Here is a 15,897-nt window from a genome sequence, read left to right on the forward strand (position 1 = left end):
ATACATAAATGATGCGCTTAGTGCCGGGCTCATCCGCCGCTCCTCGTCTCCAGCAGGTGCTGGATTTTTCTTTGTGAAAAAGAAAGACGGGTCTCTTCGTCCATGCATTGATTACAGAGGGTTGAATGACATTACTGTTAAGAATAAATACCCCTTGCCTTTAATGTCTTCAGCTTTCGAGTTATTACAGGGAGCTTGTGTATTTACCAAGTTAGATCTCCGCAACGCTTATCACTTGGTTCGTATTAAGGAGGGCGATGAGTGGAAGACAGCCTTTAACACCCCTACTGGTCACTGGGAATATTGCGTTTTACCATTCGGTCTTTGTAACGCCCCAGCTGTCTTCCAAACCATGGTCAATGAAGTGCTGGGAGACATGATTAACAGATTTGTCTTTGTGTATCTCGATGACATTCTCATCTTCTCTCCCTCCATGCAGATTCACACCCAGCATGTTCGCCAGGTTTTACAACGGCTTTTAGAGAATCAGCTTTATGTTAAGGCGGAAAAGTGCGAGTTCCACAAGGAGTCGGTTTCGTTTCTGGGTTTTGTCATTGCCGAGGGAGAGATTCGTTCCGATCCCGCCAAGGTCAAAGCGGTCGCCGAGTGGCCAGTGCCCGACACCCGTAAAGAGCTTCAGCGATTTCTGGGATTCGCCAATTTTTACCGGCGTTTCATCAGAAATTTTGGTCAGATCGCTAAACCTCTTTCCGCTCTCACTTCCCCTAAGATCTGTTTCCGTTGGAATAGCGAGGCTCAGGAAGCCTTTGATGCTTTAAAGACCAATTTTATCTCTGCTCCGGTCCTCGCTATTCCTGATCCGGCTAACCAATTTATTGTGGAAGTAGATGCTTCTGATGTCGGCATAGGCGCCGTTTTGTCTCAGCGATCTGTTGTTGACGGTAAGGTGCACCCGTGCGCTTTTTTCTCTCACCGGTTGAACCCAGCAGAACGAAATTACGACATAGGTAATCGGGAGCTGTTGGCGGTTAGACTTGCTTTAGGTGAGTGGCGTCACTGCTTGGAGGGAGCCTCGGAGCCCTTTCTGGTCTGGACGGATCACAAAAATTTAGAGTACATCCGTTCGGCCAGAAGGTTAACATCTAGACAGGCTCGTTGGGCTCTTTTCTTTGACCGTTTTAACTTCACCCTCTCGTACCGGCCTGGCTCCAAGAATGTTAAACCTGATGCTCTCTCCCATCTGTTCGATGGTTCTGAGGTTGAGCGGACCGAAACCATTCTCCCGGAGGGGAGAGTGGTCGGTGCCCTCATTTGGGGAATCGAGCAGCGGGTGAGAGAGGCCGGTCGAGGGGGGGAAGTTCCGGAGGGGTGCCCAACGGGTCGTCTATGGGTTCCTGAGCGGTTACGTTCCGATGTCATCCGGTGGGGTCATGAGTCTAGGTTTGTCGGCCATCCGGGTATTCGGAGAACACTGGCTGCCATCCGCCAGCGTTTTTGGTGGTCGTCGATGACTACGGACGTCAGACAGTTTGTATTAGCCTGTTCAGTCTGCGCCTGTAATAAGGCGGCTAATCAACCCCCTCATGGTCTACTTAAGCCCTTACCAATTCCCTCCCGCCCCTGGTCTCATATAGCCCTTGATTTTGTCACTGGCTTACCGGCTTCTGAAGGTAACACTGTTGTTCTGACTGTGGTGGATCGCTTCTCTAAAGCGGTTCATTTTATTCCCTTACCTAAACTCCCTTCTGCCAAGGAGATGGCTCAGATTCTGATCAAACACGTTTTTCGGTTGCATGGTCTTCCGACTGACGTGGTCTCAGATAGGGGTCCTCAGTTCATCTCTCGTTTTTGGCAGGAGTTCTGCAGACAGATAGGCGCTACTGCCAGTTTGTCTTCAGGCTACCACCCACAGACCAACGGACAATGTGAACGGGCTAATCAGGATCTCGGTCGAACGCTCCGCTGTCTGTCGTCACGTTATCCGAATTCCTGGTGCCAACAGCTCCCCTGGGTCGAGTATTCACATAATTCCCTCCCCATCGCATCTACTAATTTATCCCCTTTTGAATTATCGATTGGGTTTCAACCCCCCCTTTTTCCATCACAAGAACCCGATGCAGCGGTTCCGTCTGCTCTAGCTTTCGTCCGCAGGTGCAGACGCACTTGGAAGCGAGCTAGAACTCTTTTATTACAGAACGCCAGACGAACCAAGGCTGCGGCTGATCGATACCGGCGACCCGCCCCTCGTTATGTGTGCGGTCAGAAGGTATGGCTTTCCACCAAGGATTTGTCTCTCCGGGAGCCCTCTCGCAAGCTGGCTCCCCGTTTCATTGGGCCATACAGTATTGTTAAGGTCGTCAGTCCGGTAACGGTCAAGCTTAAGTTACCACCTATTCTTGGTCGGGTGCACCCTGTTTTTCATGTATCCAGGGTTAAACCAGTAATTTTTTCCCGCCTTAATCCCTCTGCATCTGCCCCTAAACCCCCCGCTCCCCGTCTAGTGGATGGTGCTCCTGCCTATACGGTTAGGAGATTGTTAGATGTGCGTCGCAGGGGCAGAGGTCATCAGTATTTAGTGGACTGGGAGGGCTATGGTCCGGAGGAGAGGTGTTGGGTTCCGGCTCGAGGGATATTGGACCCAGCCTGCCTGTGTTGGATTACGGTCTCTGTATTCGGGATCCTTATCCTGTGTTCGGGTTTCTGCTATTTGGTTCCCGATTGTGTTTGTCTCCTACTTTTTGGACTGGATGCTTTGCCTTCAAGCGTACGCCAGTCATTTACTGTGACTCTGTGTCTGCGAGGAGGATTATTGTGTGGCTCGGTGTGTTTCACGGACGGCTGAGACAACTGTGACTTTCATATGTGGATTATATTTTCCTGTCTACATCCAAGTGTTTTCTTCTATTAAAACTATACTTGCATTGAGACTCTGACTCTGGGTATTTCCTAACAGACGTATTTTTATAGTTGACGTAATCGATGACGTCGACGCGTCGTTGCAGCACTATCACAAATAGAGCTTTCATTTATACAAATCACAAATAAATCATTAACTTCAACACTGATTTGCTGTTACCATATTGACATTAATAATTTTTAACACCTGCTTGTGGATAATAAATACACACTTCTTTACTCACTGGAGATGATCCATACTCCGAGGTGTGCGTATATTTACACACATTTCTACGTATAAGTGCACTTTGATAAATTCCACACTTTGTGTAAAACTGTTCCTACGCACACTTTACGCACACTTCTGTTCGTACGCACACTTGATAAATGAGGTCCCTGGGGTCTCATTTATAAAAGTGCGACGTAGAAACTATCCTACATTTCACCTAAGACCATTTCTGAAATGATCGTACGTGTGATTCACAGAAAAGGAGCGTACGCACAAAAAAACGTGCGTAAGCCTTTTTTTCCAGATGTGCATGTCTGCAGTTTATAAATCACAAATGATCTTGAAATTGTGCGCAGCCGAATGCTCTTAGAACTCCGCCAAAGAGTATAGAAGCCCAAGAGGCGAAACTCAATAGAACGCTCCATAGTAACAGTTGCCCCCATGACGTGGCGGCGCGGCCACCATTATGGCCTGAAAACTGAAGGAAAACGCCGAAGAATAATGAGAGTCAATGGCACTGAACCAACTTAACATAACAAAAACTTGGCATAACTTTTTTTTTTTTCTGGTCGTCATATCTAAATACGAAAACAGCGTGGTTATGCATGGCCTAATTATCCTTAGGAAAATAGTATTTTGGGACAAAATATTACTTTAAAAGTACGATAAGACTACTATAGAAATACTATAGCGGCTCTGGATATTATAGAGGTATTACAGAACATTACATACTTCTGTGATGTTCTAATACCTCTATAATATTTTAAAGCTGCTATAGTATTTCTATAGTAGTCTTATCGTACTTCTATAGTATGTCCCAAATTACTATAGTATTCCTATAAGATTACTATACTATTTTGTCCCAAAATACTATAAGATTCCTATAGTACTTTTTCGTAAGGGTATGTCCCCCACCGAATCGGCTTCATTAGCCTACCACTTACGGTTTGCAAAGATACAATTATAAAATTACTGCAAACCTTTAATCTATCAATATTTATGTTCTATTATGCATTTTCCTTGTTATATGAATAACAGAAATTCATGAAATAATATAAAGGCAGACACACAGTAATAAGATATTTATTCAAATGTTGATTTTGAAATGAGTGAACATCACCATATATATGATTTGGAAAAATAAATAAATAAAATTATAAATGAACATTTCTTAAGAGTTAATCTTTTAGCCTACATAGAATATCACAAAAATATTAACACGTTTTTTCAACATCTTCAGTGAAATAGCACACAGTGAACGTTTCAATGGCAAGAACAAAAACAATCTGTGAATGTCCTATTACAGGCGGAAAGGTACAAAAAAGATGTGCAATCTAAGTGCACACATGAACTATAAACAGTACTAAAATGCAGCTATAAGATCTCAGTAATTAATCAGACACCACCATCTATTATGTAAGCATTTGTGTATGAGAAGTTTAGTTGTATTTTTTTCTTTTGTGAGAGAAGAGGCACTGACATAGAATGGAAGATTGTGGAACAGTTGTGAGGCGCGCTAACGATTTCAGCAGCTTTCAGTCCATAATGGTGGCCGTGGCTCCGCAGCGCCATCTACAGACTGTTACCCATAACACAACAGAGTTTCGCCTCTTGGGCTTCTATACTATTTGACTCCGCCTTGTAAACGGCCCTAATTTAGCATATAAATATTAAATTATCAAAGGCCAAATTCTCTGACTGCTACAATGGCAGTGGTAAAAAAAACATCTTTGTTGTTGATTGCTTAAGTTTTTAATATTTCTAAATTCTAACATGGAAACTTTATTGACATCACTCGAGTTAAGGCGATTATTAGTGGACCTTTCAATTCACGTGTTTTATTTAACTTTACAATAAGGTTCATTAGTTAACATAATGTAATGTATTAACTAACATGAACAATGAGCAATACTTTTCTTACAGCATTTATTCATCTTTGTTAATGTTAGTTAATAGAAATAAAGGTTTAATTGTTTGTCCATGTTAAAATGATTAAATTCGTATTCACAGTGCATTAACTAACGATAACAAGATTTTAATAAAGTATTAGTAATTGTTAAAATTACCATTAACAAATATTAATAAATTCTGTATAAGCGCAGTTCATTATTAGTTAATGGTAACTAATGTAGTTAACTAATGAACCTTATTGTAAAGTGTTACCCATTTAAATATATTTTTTACACGTAAACGTAATACAGTATTTGTGTCTTAAACATTTTGTTTCAGTTTGCCATGCCTCCTGCACGGCGGTGTACAAATAAGAGATTTTTCGACTTTAAAATTCAAAGATCGTATCATAAACTGTCTGAATATATTCCATATGAATTCATTTGTATTTGTATGCGTGGGAATAATTTATATGAATTTTTAAATACCCATCACTTAATGTCTTAAATGTCGCATGTCCCTATCGAGGCTTTAAAATGTAGTTCCTTTCATGTCCTTTTAAAGAGCACCAATTATGCTAATAAATTAGCACGTTAGCACGTTATTGTAATATCCCATAGTACATACATGTTATTAAAACTTTAATTAATGCATTGTGAGTCTTATAAATTGCTTACATACCTCACCGATTTCTGCCTGTCTGGAAAATGCTCGGTTTAGTTCCTGTCTCCGCCTCCCAAAATGTCTAGTGTATTCGGATTGGTCAGATGACTACTCAACTGTTATTGGTCAACTGGGTTCGGCGTGTGTTTGAAGGGTTACGCCCCTGACTAGGCGTGGGTTTTCCGGTTCTGACTGAGAGTCACAGCCTCAGAGGCAACGTAAACAAGCGTTATATTTCTCTATAAACGATGGTGTCTGTACTGCCTTACCACTTTGAGCTCAATCCAGAGAGTTCAGACGGCCGTTACGATATAAACGATCTCCGTCAATGAACGCAAATGGATTTAACTTTTTTAGGTGTCCTTAGTTCTGCCAGAATGCTAAACGAAGACGAAAATGTGTTGCAAAGACATCCAAAAGGTAATTATAATGTACTACATTACTTTGCAAACTATATGGAAACACCAAATGTAGCACATAGAAAGTATTTGATGAAATGATTATAAAACTATTTCATTTGTTAACATTATTTTACTATAGTAAACTGTATTATAAAAGACTGCTTACATACTATATTACTGTGCAAACAATATGGAAACACCAAATGTAGCACATAAAAAGTATTTTTTGAAATGATTATAAAACTATTTCATTTGTTAACATTATTTTACTATAGTAAACTTTATTATAAAATACTGCTTACATACTATATTACTGTGCAAACTATATGGAAACACCAAATGTAGCACAAAGAAAGTATTAATTGAAATGAATGTTCTACATTATTTCACTATGGTAAAGTTTATTATGAAAAACTGCTTACTTATAAGTGCTATGTTTTTACTTGTTAGGTTTAAGGAGAATGCAACAGGTTCCAGGGCTTCTTACCTGCGTGATTCATCATCCAGGTTTTGCACAAATTGTCTAAATCCCTACACACAGAACATTTATTGTACCGACTATAAGCCTTTGAGGTGCAGGACTAGAGTAAGTTTTATTACATTTTTAAACCAATAACACTTAAGTATCATTATAGTAACAAAGTACCCAAAAGAACAAAATATGTAACTTTAAAGAAAATATAGTAGTCAGTCAAAAGTTTTTTATTTATTACAAATATATATTTAAATGTTAAACAATATACAAATAAACATACTTTAGTAACCATATTGTGCTCTTCTTTCAAAAATTGTTCAATTCATTTCTTACAGCTATCTATTCAGATAAATGGCATATCAAAGCTTTGTCAGCTGGTGCTATTTAAGACGACACTATAAGGTTATCATCCTGTCGTGTGTTGTTCTCCAGATATGCTTGGAGCTTCCTGATCGGATTGGTCACAATTTTGGCTTTCGACCACCCCTGCACTGAAGATGGCATGCAATCACGTCCTCCTTTGAAGGTCTCTCAAACTGTGATGCCAGGTCCATTGGAATCGGGGTTTCCTTCAGCTCAGGGGTCGGCAACCTAAGGCACGCGTGCCACTGTTGGCACGCTGAGGGAAAATTAACGGCACGCCACGCACATGCTGTATTTTATACAACATTTTTATTATTTGTTAAAATAAAGAAATGTTGAAGGTTTTGTTGTATTCGCATGACAACGTGTCTTTAATACGTAATCATAATCAAGTTTACTTTAATATGCTGTATTATGTCACGGCGCTTTGAGGTCACGTGTCAGCGAGTGTGCAGTTTGCGCTCACCGTGGTGCTGAACTTCGAGGTACACAAATGGCGATGCAAAAAAAGGCAAAAATTGACGTTCGGTCATTTCAGCCCTCATGAAGAGATGAATATGGTTTTGTTTTTCAAAAGGATCGTGCAGTATGCACTTTATGTTTAGAAAATGTCGTGTGCCGTACTTCCAGCGTTAAGCGTCATTTTGAAACAAAACACGAGAAATCCTTTAAAGATCAGGGGGATAAGACGGAGTCCATCAGACGTGCTGTATCCAACTATGAGAAGCAAACCAGCACTCTTCATGTCTTTGCTAGACGTAAAAAATAATGCTACTGAAGCAAGCTACCAAATTGCTAATTGCATTGCAAAACGCGGAAAGCCGTTCACTGACGGAGAGTACATTAAGGATGCTTTCCTCTCTTGCTCAGAGGTTTTGTTTGATGGCTTACCTAACAAGGAGACTATTATGTCAAAAATCAAAGACATTCCCATGTCAGCCAGAACTGTTCAGCGACGCATAGAAGAAATGGCAGAAAATGTAAATGAGCAACAAACAGCTGGATTGAAGGATGCAATGGTATTTAGTGTTGCACTGGATGAGAGTGTGGACATAAATGACATACCGCGTTTGGCAGTCATGGCCAAATATTGTGATTCGAATGTAAGAGAGGAACTGTGCTGCCTAAAAGCAATGACTGACACAACAAAAGGTGAAGACATTGCCAAGGTATTCGTTGAGCATTTTGAGGAGCGTGGGGTTGACGTAGGAAGAATTTTTGCAATTACAACAGACGGAGCCCCAGCCATGGTCGGCAAACAGAAAGGAGCTGTCAGATTAATTGAGGAAAAAGTGGGTCACCCCATAATGAAATTACACTGCATAATACACCAAGAAAACCTCTGTGCAAAAATGTCAAATTCAGATCTTAATGAAGTTATGGCTACAGTTGTGAAGATTGTTAATTTCATTGTTAAGCGATCTTCCCTCACGCACCGACAGTTCCAGTCTCTTCTTGAGGAAATGGACAGCACATACAAAGATATTCCTCTCCACTCGGCGGTAAGATGGCTAAGCTGTGGTAAAGTTTTGGAGAGGTTTGTTGGCTGCTTCGACAGTGTTAAAGCCTTCCTTGCCGAAAAAGGCCAAGTCTACAATGAACTCGACGATGAGACGTGGGTTTTGAAACTTATGTTTCTCGCTGATATCACAGGCCATCTAAACGAGCTAAATCTTCGACTTCAAGGTGCAGAACAAACTATTTTGAACATGTTCGAAACATGGGCTTCCTTTGTTGACAAGCTAACAATTTTCTCAAGGGATATTTCTTCCTCAAAATTCCAATATTTCAAACATGTACGGGAGCTGTCCGCGCAGCGCAGCATTAATACGGGTGAGATTTCCAAATACATTTCCGAACTCGAATCAGAATTCAAAACACGATTTGGGGACTTTAGGAAATATGGACCAATGTTCCCTTTTTTGATTAATCCTGAAAGCTTCGATGGACACGAATTCGACGAATCTCTAATCGGGTGGATGAATACACAGGACATGGAAATGCAGCTAATTGAGCTCAAGACTTCAGCACTCTGGATGACAAAATTTGCAGAACTTCGCAAAGAGTTGGAAACCACGGCAGGGAACAATCAAGGATCTTGCATTTTTACTTGCTGGGCATCATTGCCAGAGAAATTCTGCTGTCTCAAAAGGCTTGCTTTGGCTTTGCTGACGGTTTTCGGGTCGACATACCTCTGCGAGCAAATATTCTCCCACATGAACAGTGTCCTTTCCCCCTCTCGAAATCGCTTGAGCGTTGATCACTCCGAAGCATGCGTGCAACTTAAAGTGACGCACTATACTCCCAAGATAACAGAGCTCAGCAAAGGAAAACAAGACCAGGGTGCACACTAACTTGTATTCAACTGGTTTGTTTGTTATTTATTTTAATTTTTTTCATTAGCCTGTGCAATTTTGGTATTCTAGAACACATAAAAAAGCAGCAGAACTTTATTTCAAAACTGTTTGTGTTTGTGTTCCATACACTTTCTGCTCTGATTTTTGTTTTTAAGAAATAAAAATGTTTTGTATGCATATGTAACAGTTTTAGTTTATTAGAAATCTGTGCAAATTTGTGTTATTAAAATAAAGATGATAACCTATGCAACAATGTTCTGGCTGTATATTAACAGTTTACATCTGAAAATTACATAGTGTTACATTTAAATGTAAAATTAATGTTGGTATGGCACAGTCATTGACAAGAAAAAATAAAATGGCACGTCATGTCAAAAAGGTTGCCGACCCCTGCTTCAGCTTATCTTCAAATACCTCAACAAACACAAGCCTGATCACATCATCCACATAACTGTACAAATATTGCAGTCAATAAATCTTTTGTTTTGATCATTTATTTCCCTGCTTCATACATTACGTTTTTAATTATGAATGTATTTGAAATAAAACATTACTGCTTACGGTATGTCATTTGTGTTTTGGGAACATAGCCTTGTACTTTCCCTCTCCTGCTTTTGTTACGGCTTGGTGACATTGTAATGGATGGCTGCAAGGTACAACCTGTAAAAATATAAGCAAGCATAAATTTATTGTAAAAGTAAATACTACTTTATTTAACACAGTTACTAAAATACTTAAATACCTGCACAGCATTCCAATAAATGAGAAAATCAAATTTTTTTGCTGCAAATCTGAAATCTCAGGCTACGGACGGCAAAGGCATCCACTGATGATGGTGATGGAAACATTGTGAAACGATGCTACTGCGTGGGTTCCTATGATTATGCAGAGAAAAAAAACTTTGTCATCATCAGTTATACATTTAAGACTGGTAGTGGTTTCACTAGCTAAATACATCATGTGTGTAACACACCTTTGCTCCTCATATGCCAGTCTGACTCCTTGTACTGTGTGTTATGATGTTGCATGTTTGCATACAGTGTAGAAGGATGTGTCCAGCTGCGAATCTAGGATATAGACAAATAAAACAAACATGTATTCAGTCAAAAAGACATATTATAACAATAGAGTACAACGACTATAAATCGTTAGACTATTCATTAAAACGTTAATGTATTACATATTACATGGCCCAACATTAGCAACACACATTACGTGTTTACTTCGTTTCAAAATCTAAGAAAGCTTCAAGTAAATACAACAGTAAAATACATATAACTTTAAACAAATCATCTGTACTTAGAGTTTCTTGAGTTTGATCATGAGAACAAATTTTACCAGTAACAGTTTAGCTGGTAACTTAGCAAGTTTGTAAACATGTCTAAACCAACATCGATAAAAAAAACGATAGTCTGCATAATTCAACATACACGTGTGTAAATATGGTACGTTGTTTATGACAGTATTACAACACAAAACAATTAGCTTGCAAGCTTAGCTCTTCACGCACATTATGTTAATCTCCGGTTACCGGTTACGTAATGTACAGTAAAAGGCAAATAATAAACGTGAATACTTACAGCCTGTGATCCAGAAGTGCACAGTAATCCAACTTTCAGGAGGAGACGTCCAGCTTCGGTTCATGAGAAGCAGTTATTGTGAAAACTCAGTGAACAACTTCTGACTGGATTTTTCCGGAACCGTATTAAACATGATGTCCTCTGTGTAAGTCCATAAAGTGCTATTTTGCCCTTGCATCTAAAGAGACAGCGTCTACTCGAGAGATTTAATCGCTTAAACGATGAAACAAGAGTTTGCAAACAGAGTCAAAGCAGGGACTCCCAACCTCCGCCATTTTAGCTCTCTTCTGACTCGGCGCTCCCCACCCTCGTCTTTGAGGGCGTACCCAAGCAAAGCAGAGAGGGCTGAACTATGATAATGTTGGTCTTATCTACGTCACTAATCCCAGGAAGTAAACTGTTGCCTACAATCCGAGTGTTTTTTGTAGTCCTCGAACGTTAGAGACGATAACTCGCGTCATCGTTTTCTTTGAGGTATGTACTTTTTGAATATCGTTAGCATGTACTAATACACACTTACACACAAAAGGATGTTTAAAAACGTGTATCCCATAATAGGTGCTCTTTAATCATTGAATTCGCTTTTTACTTTTTATTTAATAAGCACATTTTGTAACATTTACATATGCATTAAACACCGTGAAACAATTTAGCTATATTAGTTTTATATTTTTTGAAAAAATGACGAACTAGAAAATCGTTTCCTGAACCTATGGACACATTTTTGCATCGTAATTGCCATACATTTTAAAATATCAAAATAGGCCAACATATTTTGTTTAAATATATTCTAAAACCTTGTTTAATTATTTTGGAGTAGTATGCCTTTCCTTCTTGTTCATTTGCTGTATGCAACATTGTTAATGTTTTTATTATGTTTCTATTCTGAATAAACCAACAGCGCAGTTTACATGCTTCGTCCTCGTTGCATTAGTTCATTAAGATAATTCTGAACAGATTTCTGTACTTCAAACAACTCTGAATTGTAGTTGAGAACGTCATGGCGCACTATTAAAACATTGTCGGGCTTAAATTGGGCTCGGGCTTATAATTACAGTTAATTTGTCAGTCGGGCCGGGCTCGGACACAATGTGCAGGGAGCTTCGGTTACGTTTTTTTGGGCCCAATATGCTCTAATACAGATGATGCTGACGCTGTAAAAGTTTTGAATATGCCTACCTGCAATACTGCAATATTGCCACAAGGAAACGTGCGTACGTCAAGTCGGAACCTGACGTGGAGGTAAGTACTTTTCCACGTCAAAGACGAGTTTTATAAATCTGAGCGTTGGAGTGGATTTGAGCGTACGCACGGTCTAAGATGAAATCTGTGTGTACGGACGCTTTATAAATGAGGCCCCTGGTTACTATATATATGTGGTTTGGGCTAGTCAACTTCGGCCATGCTGATTAGTATTTTTTTATTATCTTTAACTTTTTTGTTTCTTTTTCTTTTATTGCTTTTGAAGTGGAGTGATCAACTGCATGCATCAATTTAGGAGGTTCAGTGTACATTTTTTTTATTATACGCACATGGTCACTCTTTAATAAGGTGGGTGTAATGTTTTTTACAAGTTCGTTCAGGGAGCAAATAGGGTTAAAAAGAACTGCAAAGCGTTACACGGCTCATGGACCATCCATAGTGCTTCATTCTTTATAAATCTTAGGTTTTGAATAATGAAAATAAAACAGTAAAATCACTTTTCTTTATCTGGTTTTATTTTTTTCCTCTGTTGAGTAAAAAGTTTATAGAGCTATTGTGAGGGTTTGCTGGACAGATGAACCCAATCGCAACGATGTCAGGGATAAACAGAAAACACTTTATTTTTTGACAAAACAAAACCCACGAGGGGGTACAAAACATGAAAACATATAACACTTTACTATGACTGGATTACTAGACTTGACTGCAACACGACCACGAGAACAGAACACAATGAACCTGCACAGAACTAAAGATACACTGACATTAAATAGAAGAAAGCAAACAAGATAACGAGCGGGAACAGGTGATGGGAATAAGTAGTAATTAACAATAAGCAGGAGGACGAGGGGGCGGGGACTAATGACAAGACACCGGAGGCACATGCCAAACACAAAAACAAGGCATGAACCTCCACACAAGGCCAGGGACTGCCAGAACTCTGCCACCATGACAAAATACAAATATAACACAAGACTTCAAGGCAGAGTCCTGACAGCTATCTCCTGTCACCATTTCTGTATTTTTCTACTAATCCCCAGCTTGTAAGTCTGCTTGAAACATTTTATTGTTTGCACTTTTGGAAAGATTACACAAATTGTGATTTTGAAAAAAATTACAGTACAAGTAAAAAATTTCACAAAAATATTCCAAATTTCAGGATTCACTTGACAGGAATTTATCAATTCAGTTCACATTTACAAAAACCCCATAGGAAACATGCTTCATGCTTACGGTAACAGATTATGACACATATGGTCAACAATTTTGCATGACATGCCTTGCACGATGAACTACTGTAATTCCTAAATGTGTTGAAGTGTACTATTCAAAAGAAACCAGTATAATGTATTTTCATGAAAATTAAATTGAAAATGAAAATTGAAAATGTAGAAAACAGCAGACAATTGTACATAATCATCTGCTTGATTGTATTAATGCATTTGCAATATGTCCAGTCAATGAGAGTTACACTGTAAAATGTACTTCTCCCTGAAAACTATGTTTTGAACAATGTGTTTTCTATTTTTTGGTGTAGTGTTTACTCACTGTTTGGTAGTGTATATCATTATGATTTTTTTTTGTATGGATTGAGAACAGTGTTTTGTTTTGAAGACAGGTAAAACTGTTTTGGGGCGAAAGTTTCATTTTGCAAGAGGAGTCAGAGGTTTGCAAATAGTGCTTGAAAATTAGGTTTTGTGTTCAATGTTTTCAGAAAATGGAACAAGGTTTCAGAAATTGTGTTTTAGCAATTGAGAAAAACTGTAACTGGATTGCACGTTATCAGTTATCTACAATTTCACACTATAACACTGCGTTATACCAGTACTCCTATACGGAGCAGAATGCTGGCGAATGACGCAAAAAGACCTTACGAAGCTGTCCACATTCCACACCAAGAGCCTCAGGAAAATACAAAAGATTTTCTGTCCAAACAAAATTTCTAACGAAGACCTACTGTCCTGCTGTAATCAAGAGAACATGGCCACAATGATTATGAAAAGACGCTATCGATGGATTGGGCATGTGCTTCGAAGTGAGGATGGCTCCATCATTAAAACAGCCCTACATTGGACACCAGATGGAAGGAGAAAGAGAGGAAGACCAAAAGTCACCTGGGGACGAACAGTGGAGCAAGAACTGAAAGACCACCACCACACCTGGGGAATGATAAGTGTCACCAACCGGAGCGGGCCACTAATGCCCCTCCGGACAGTCCACCTCGAGGAGGTCCCCAAAAGCACCCTAATGACCAAGCACGAAAACCAAGTAAGTAAAATTAAAACAAACTTTATTTAAATTAATTAAAATCAAACTGGGATGGGGAAGGGGAAATTTAAAATAGCTCTGGCGTGTTCCTTTTACTTCTGCAGGGGAGGAGAGGGGCCAAGGGGAAACAGGACGGAGCTCCTTCGTCCTGAGGTAAGTATCGCGACTTCCTAGGAGTTCTTATCCTTGTTTCTCCTTTTTCCTTGTAGTTGAACACGTGGCGCCCTCCTCTGCTCCTGGAGGCAGAAAGGACGACTTGCCTCGGCCCGCGGCTGTTTGGCTCCCACGCTTGTCTTTGGAGGCCTGCTACAGTCCTACACACACAAGAGACAGTTTAGAGAAAATCTCACTGTGTTACCGTGCCTTCCTCCGATGTTGGAGGTCTTCCACGACGGCCGATGAACAGGAACACTCCTTTCTATTTCAGGTCGTTCAGGGACGCTGCGGGGCCGTACTCCACTGGACTGGCGGATACACAAGGTAAGTATGAACCTCACTAGGCACTTCTAGACTGGATTTACAGAGGCTCTCAGGTAAGTGTAGCTCTACGTTCGCTGGGCCTGCTGCCCTGTGTCCACATGACGTCTTGGGTAAGTACAATTCTAGTTCTAGTTCTAGCGTGGCTCTGCGGTTCACTGGGCGCGTTGCTCTGGGTCGACAAACAACTTAGGTACGTATAGCTTTTAGCTCTGGCTCTAGTGTGGCCCTGCGGTTCAATGGGCGTGCTGGTCTGTATCAACAAGACAGCTTGGGTACGTATAGCTTTTAGCTCTGGCTCTAGTGTGGCTCTGCGGTTCAATGGGCGTGCTGCTCTGGGTCAACAAGACAGCTTGGGTACGTATGGCTTTTAGCCCTGGCTCTAGTGTGGCTCTGCGGTTCAATGGGCATGCTGCTCTGGGTCAACAAGACAGCTTGGGTACGTATAGCTTTTAGCTCTGGCTCTAGTGTGGCTTTGCGGTTCAATGGGCGTGCTGCTCTGGGTCAACAAGACAGCTTAGGAACGTATAGCTTTTAGCTCTGGCTCTAGTGTGGCTCTGCGGTTCAATGGGCGTGCTGCTCTGGGTTAAAAAGACAGCTTGGGTACAGATAGCTTTCAGCTCTGGCTCTAGTGTGGCTCTGCGGTTCAATGGGCGTGCTGCTCTGGGTCAACAAGACAGCTTGGGTACGTATGGCTTTTAGCCCTGGCTCTAGTGTGGCTCTGCGGTTCAATGGGCATGCTGCTCTGGGTCAACAAGACAGCTTAGGAACGTATAGCTTTTAGCTCTGGCTCTAGTGTGGCTCTGCGGTTCAATGGGCATGCTGCTCTGGGTTAAAAAGACAGCTTGGATACAGATAGCTTTCAGCTCTGGCTCTGCCACTCTCAAGGGTAGTACAGGTAAGTATCTCAACATAGATAAGAGAATCTATACATCACCCAATCTTGGCCCACGGTGAGAGAGTACAGTCGCTACCCCCCTTTCACACGATTGCTACTGGCCGGGTCACAGCCTGTGCCGTCCGAAGAGATGGAGGGAAATGTGGATGGGACTATAAGATGATGTCCGTAACCGACCCGTCAGCTCCTCTTCCTCTCCAAAGCCAGAACAACACCTAGATTAATGGAACTCTTCTC

The 15,897-nt window shown here is 40.6% G+C and overlaps 1 protein-coding gene and 1 long non-coding RNA gene across 2 annotated transcripts; one reads left to right on the top strand and one right to left on the bottom strand.

Annotated features, from left to right (window-relative positions):
• Positions 1 to 7,596: 7,596 nt before the first annotated feature.
• Positions 7,597 to 9,231, top strand: LOC135781651 (general transcription factor II-I repeat domain-containing protein 2-like). The gene has a single exon (XM_065292276.1). It carries the CDS (start codon positions 7,597 to 7,599, stop codon positions 9,229 to 9,231), a length of 1,635 nt encoding a protein of 544 aa, XP_065148348.1.
• Positions 9,232 to 9,627: 396 nt separating this feature from the next.
• LOC135781700 (uncharacterized) lies at positions 9,628 to 11,377 on the bottom strand. Its single transcript, XR_010545204.2, has 5 exons — positions 10,815 to 11,377; positions 10,208 to 10,301; positions 9,977 to 10,109; positions 9,796 to 9,894; positions 9,628 to 9,685 (listed from the first exon to the last, which is right to left on the bottom strand). It is a non-coding gene; the product is annotated as an uncharacterized lncRNA (long non-coding RNA).
• Positions 11,378 to 15,897: the final 4,520 nt, after the last annotated feature.

Source organism: Paramisgurnus dabryanus, chromosome 23 (genome assembly GCF_030506205.2).
Source record: "Paramisgurnus dabryanus chromosome 23, PD_genome_1.1, whole genome shotgun sequence".
Lineage (NCBI taxonomy): Eukaryota > Metazoa > Chordata > Actinopteri > Cypriniformes > Cobitidae > Paramisgurnus > Paramisgurnus dabryanus.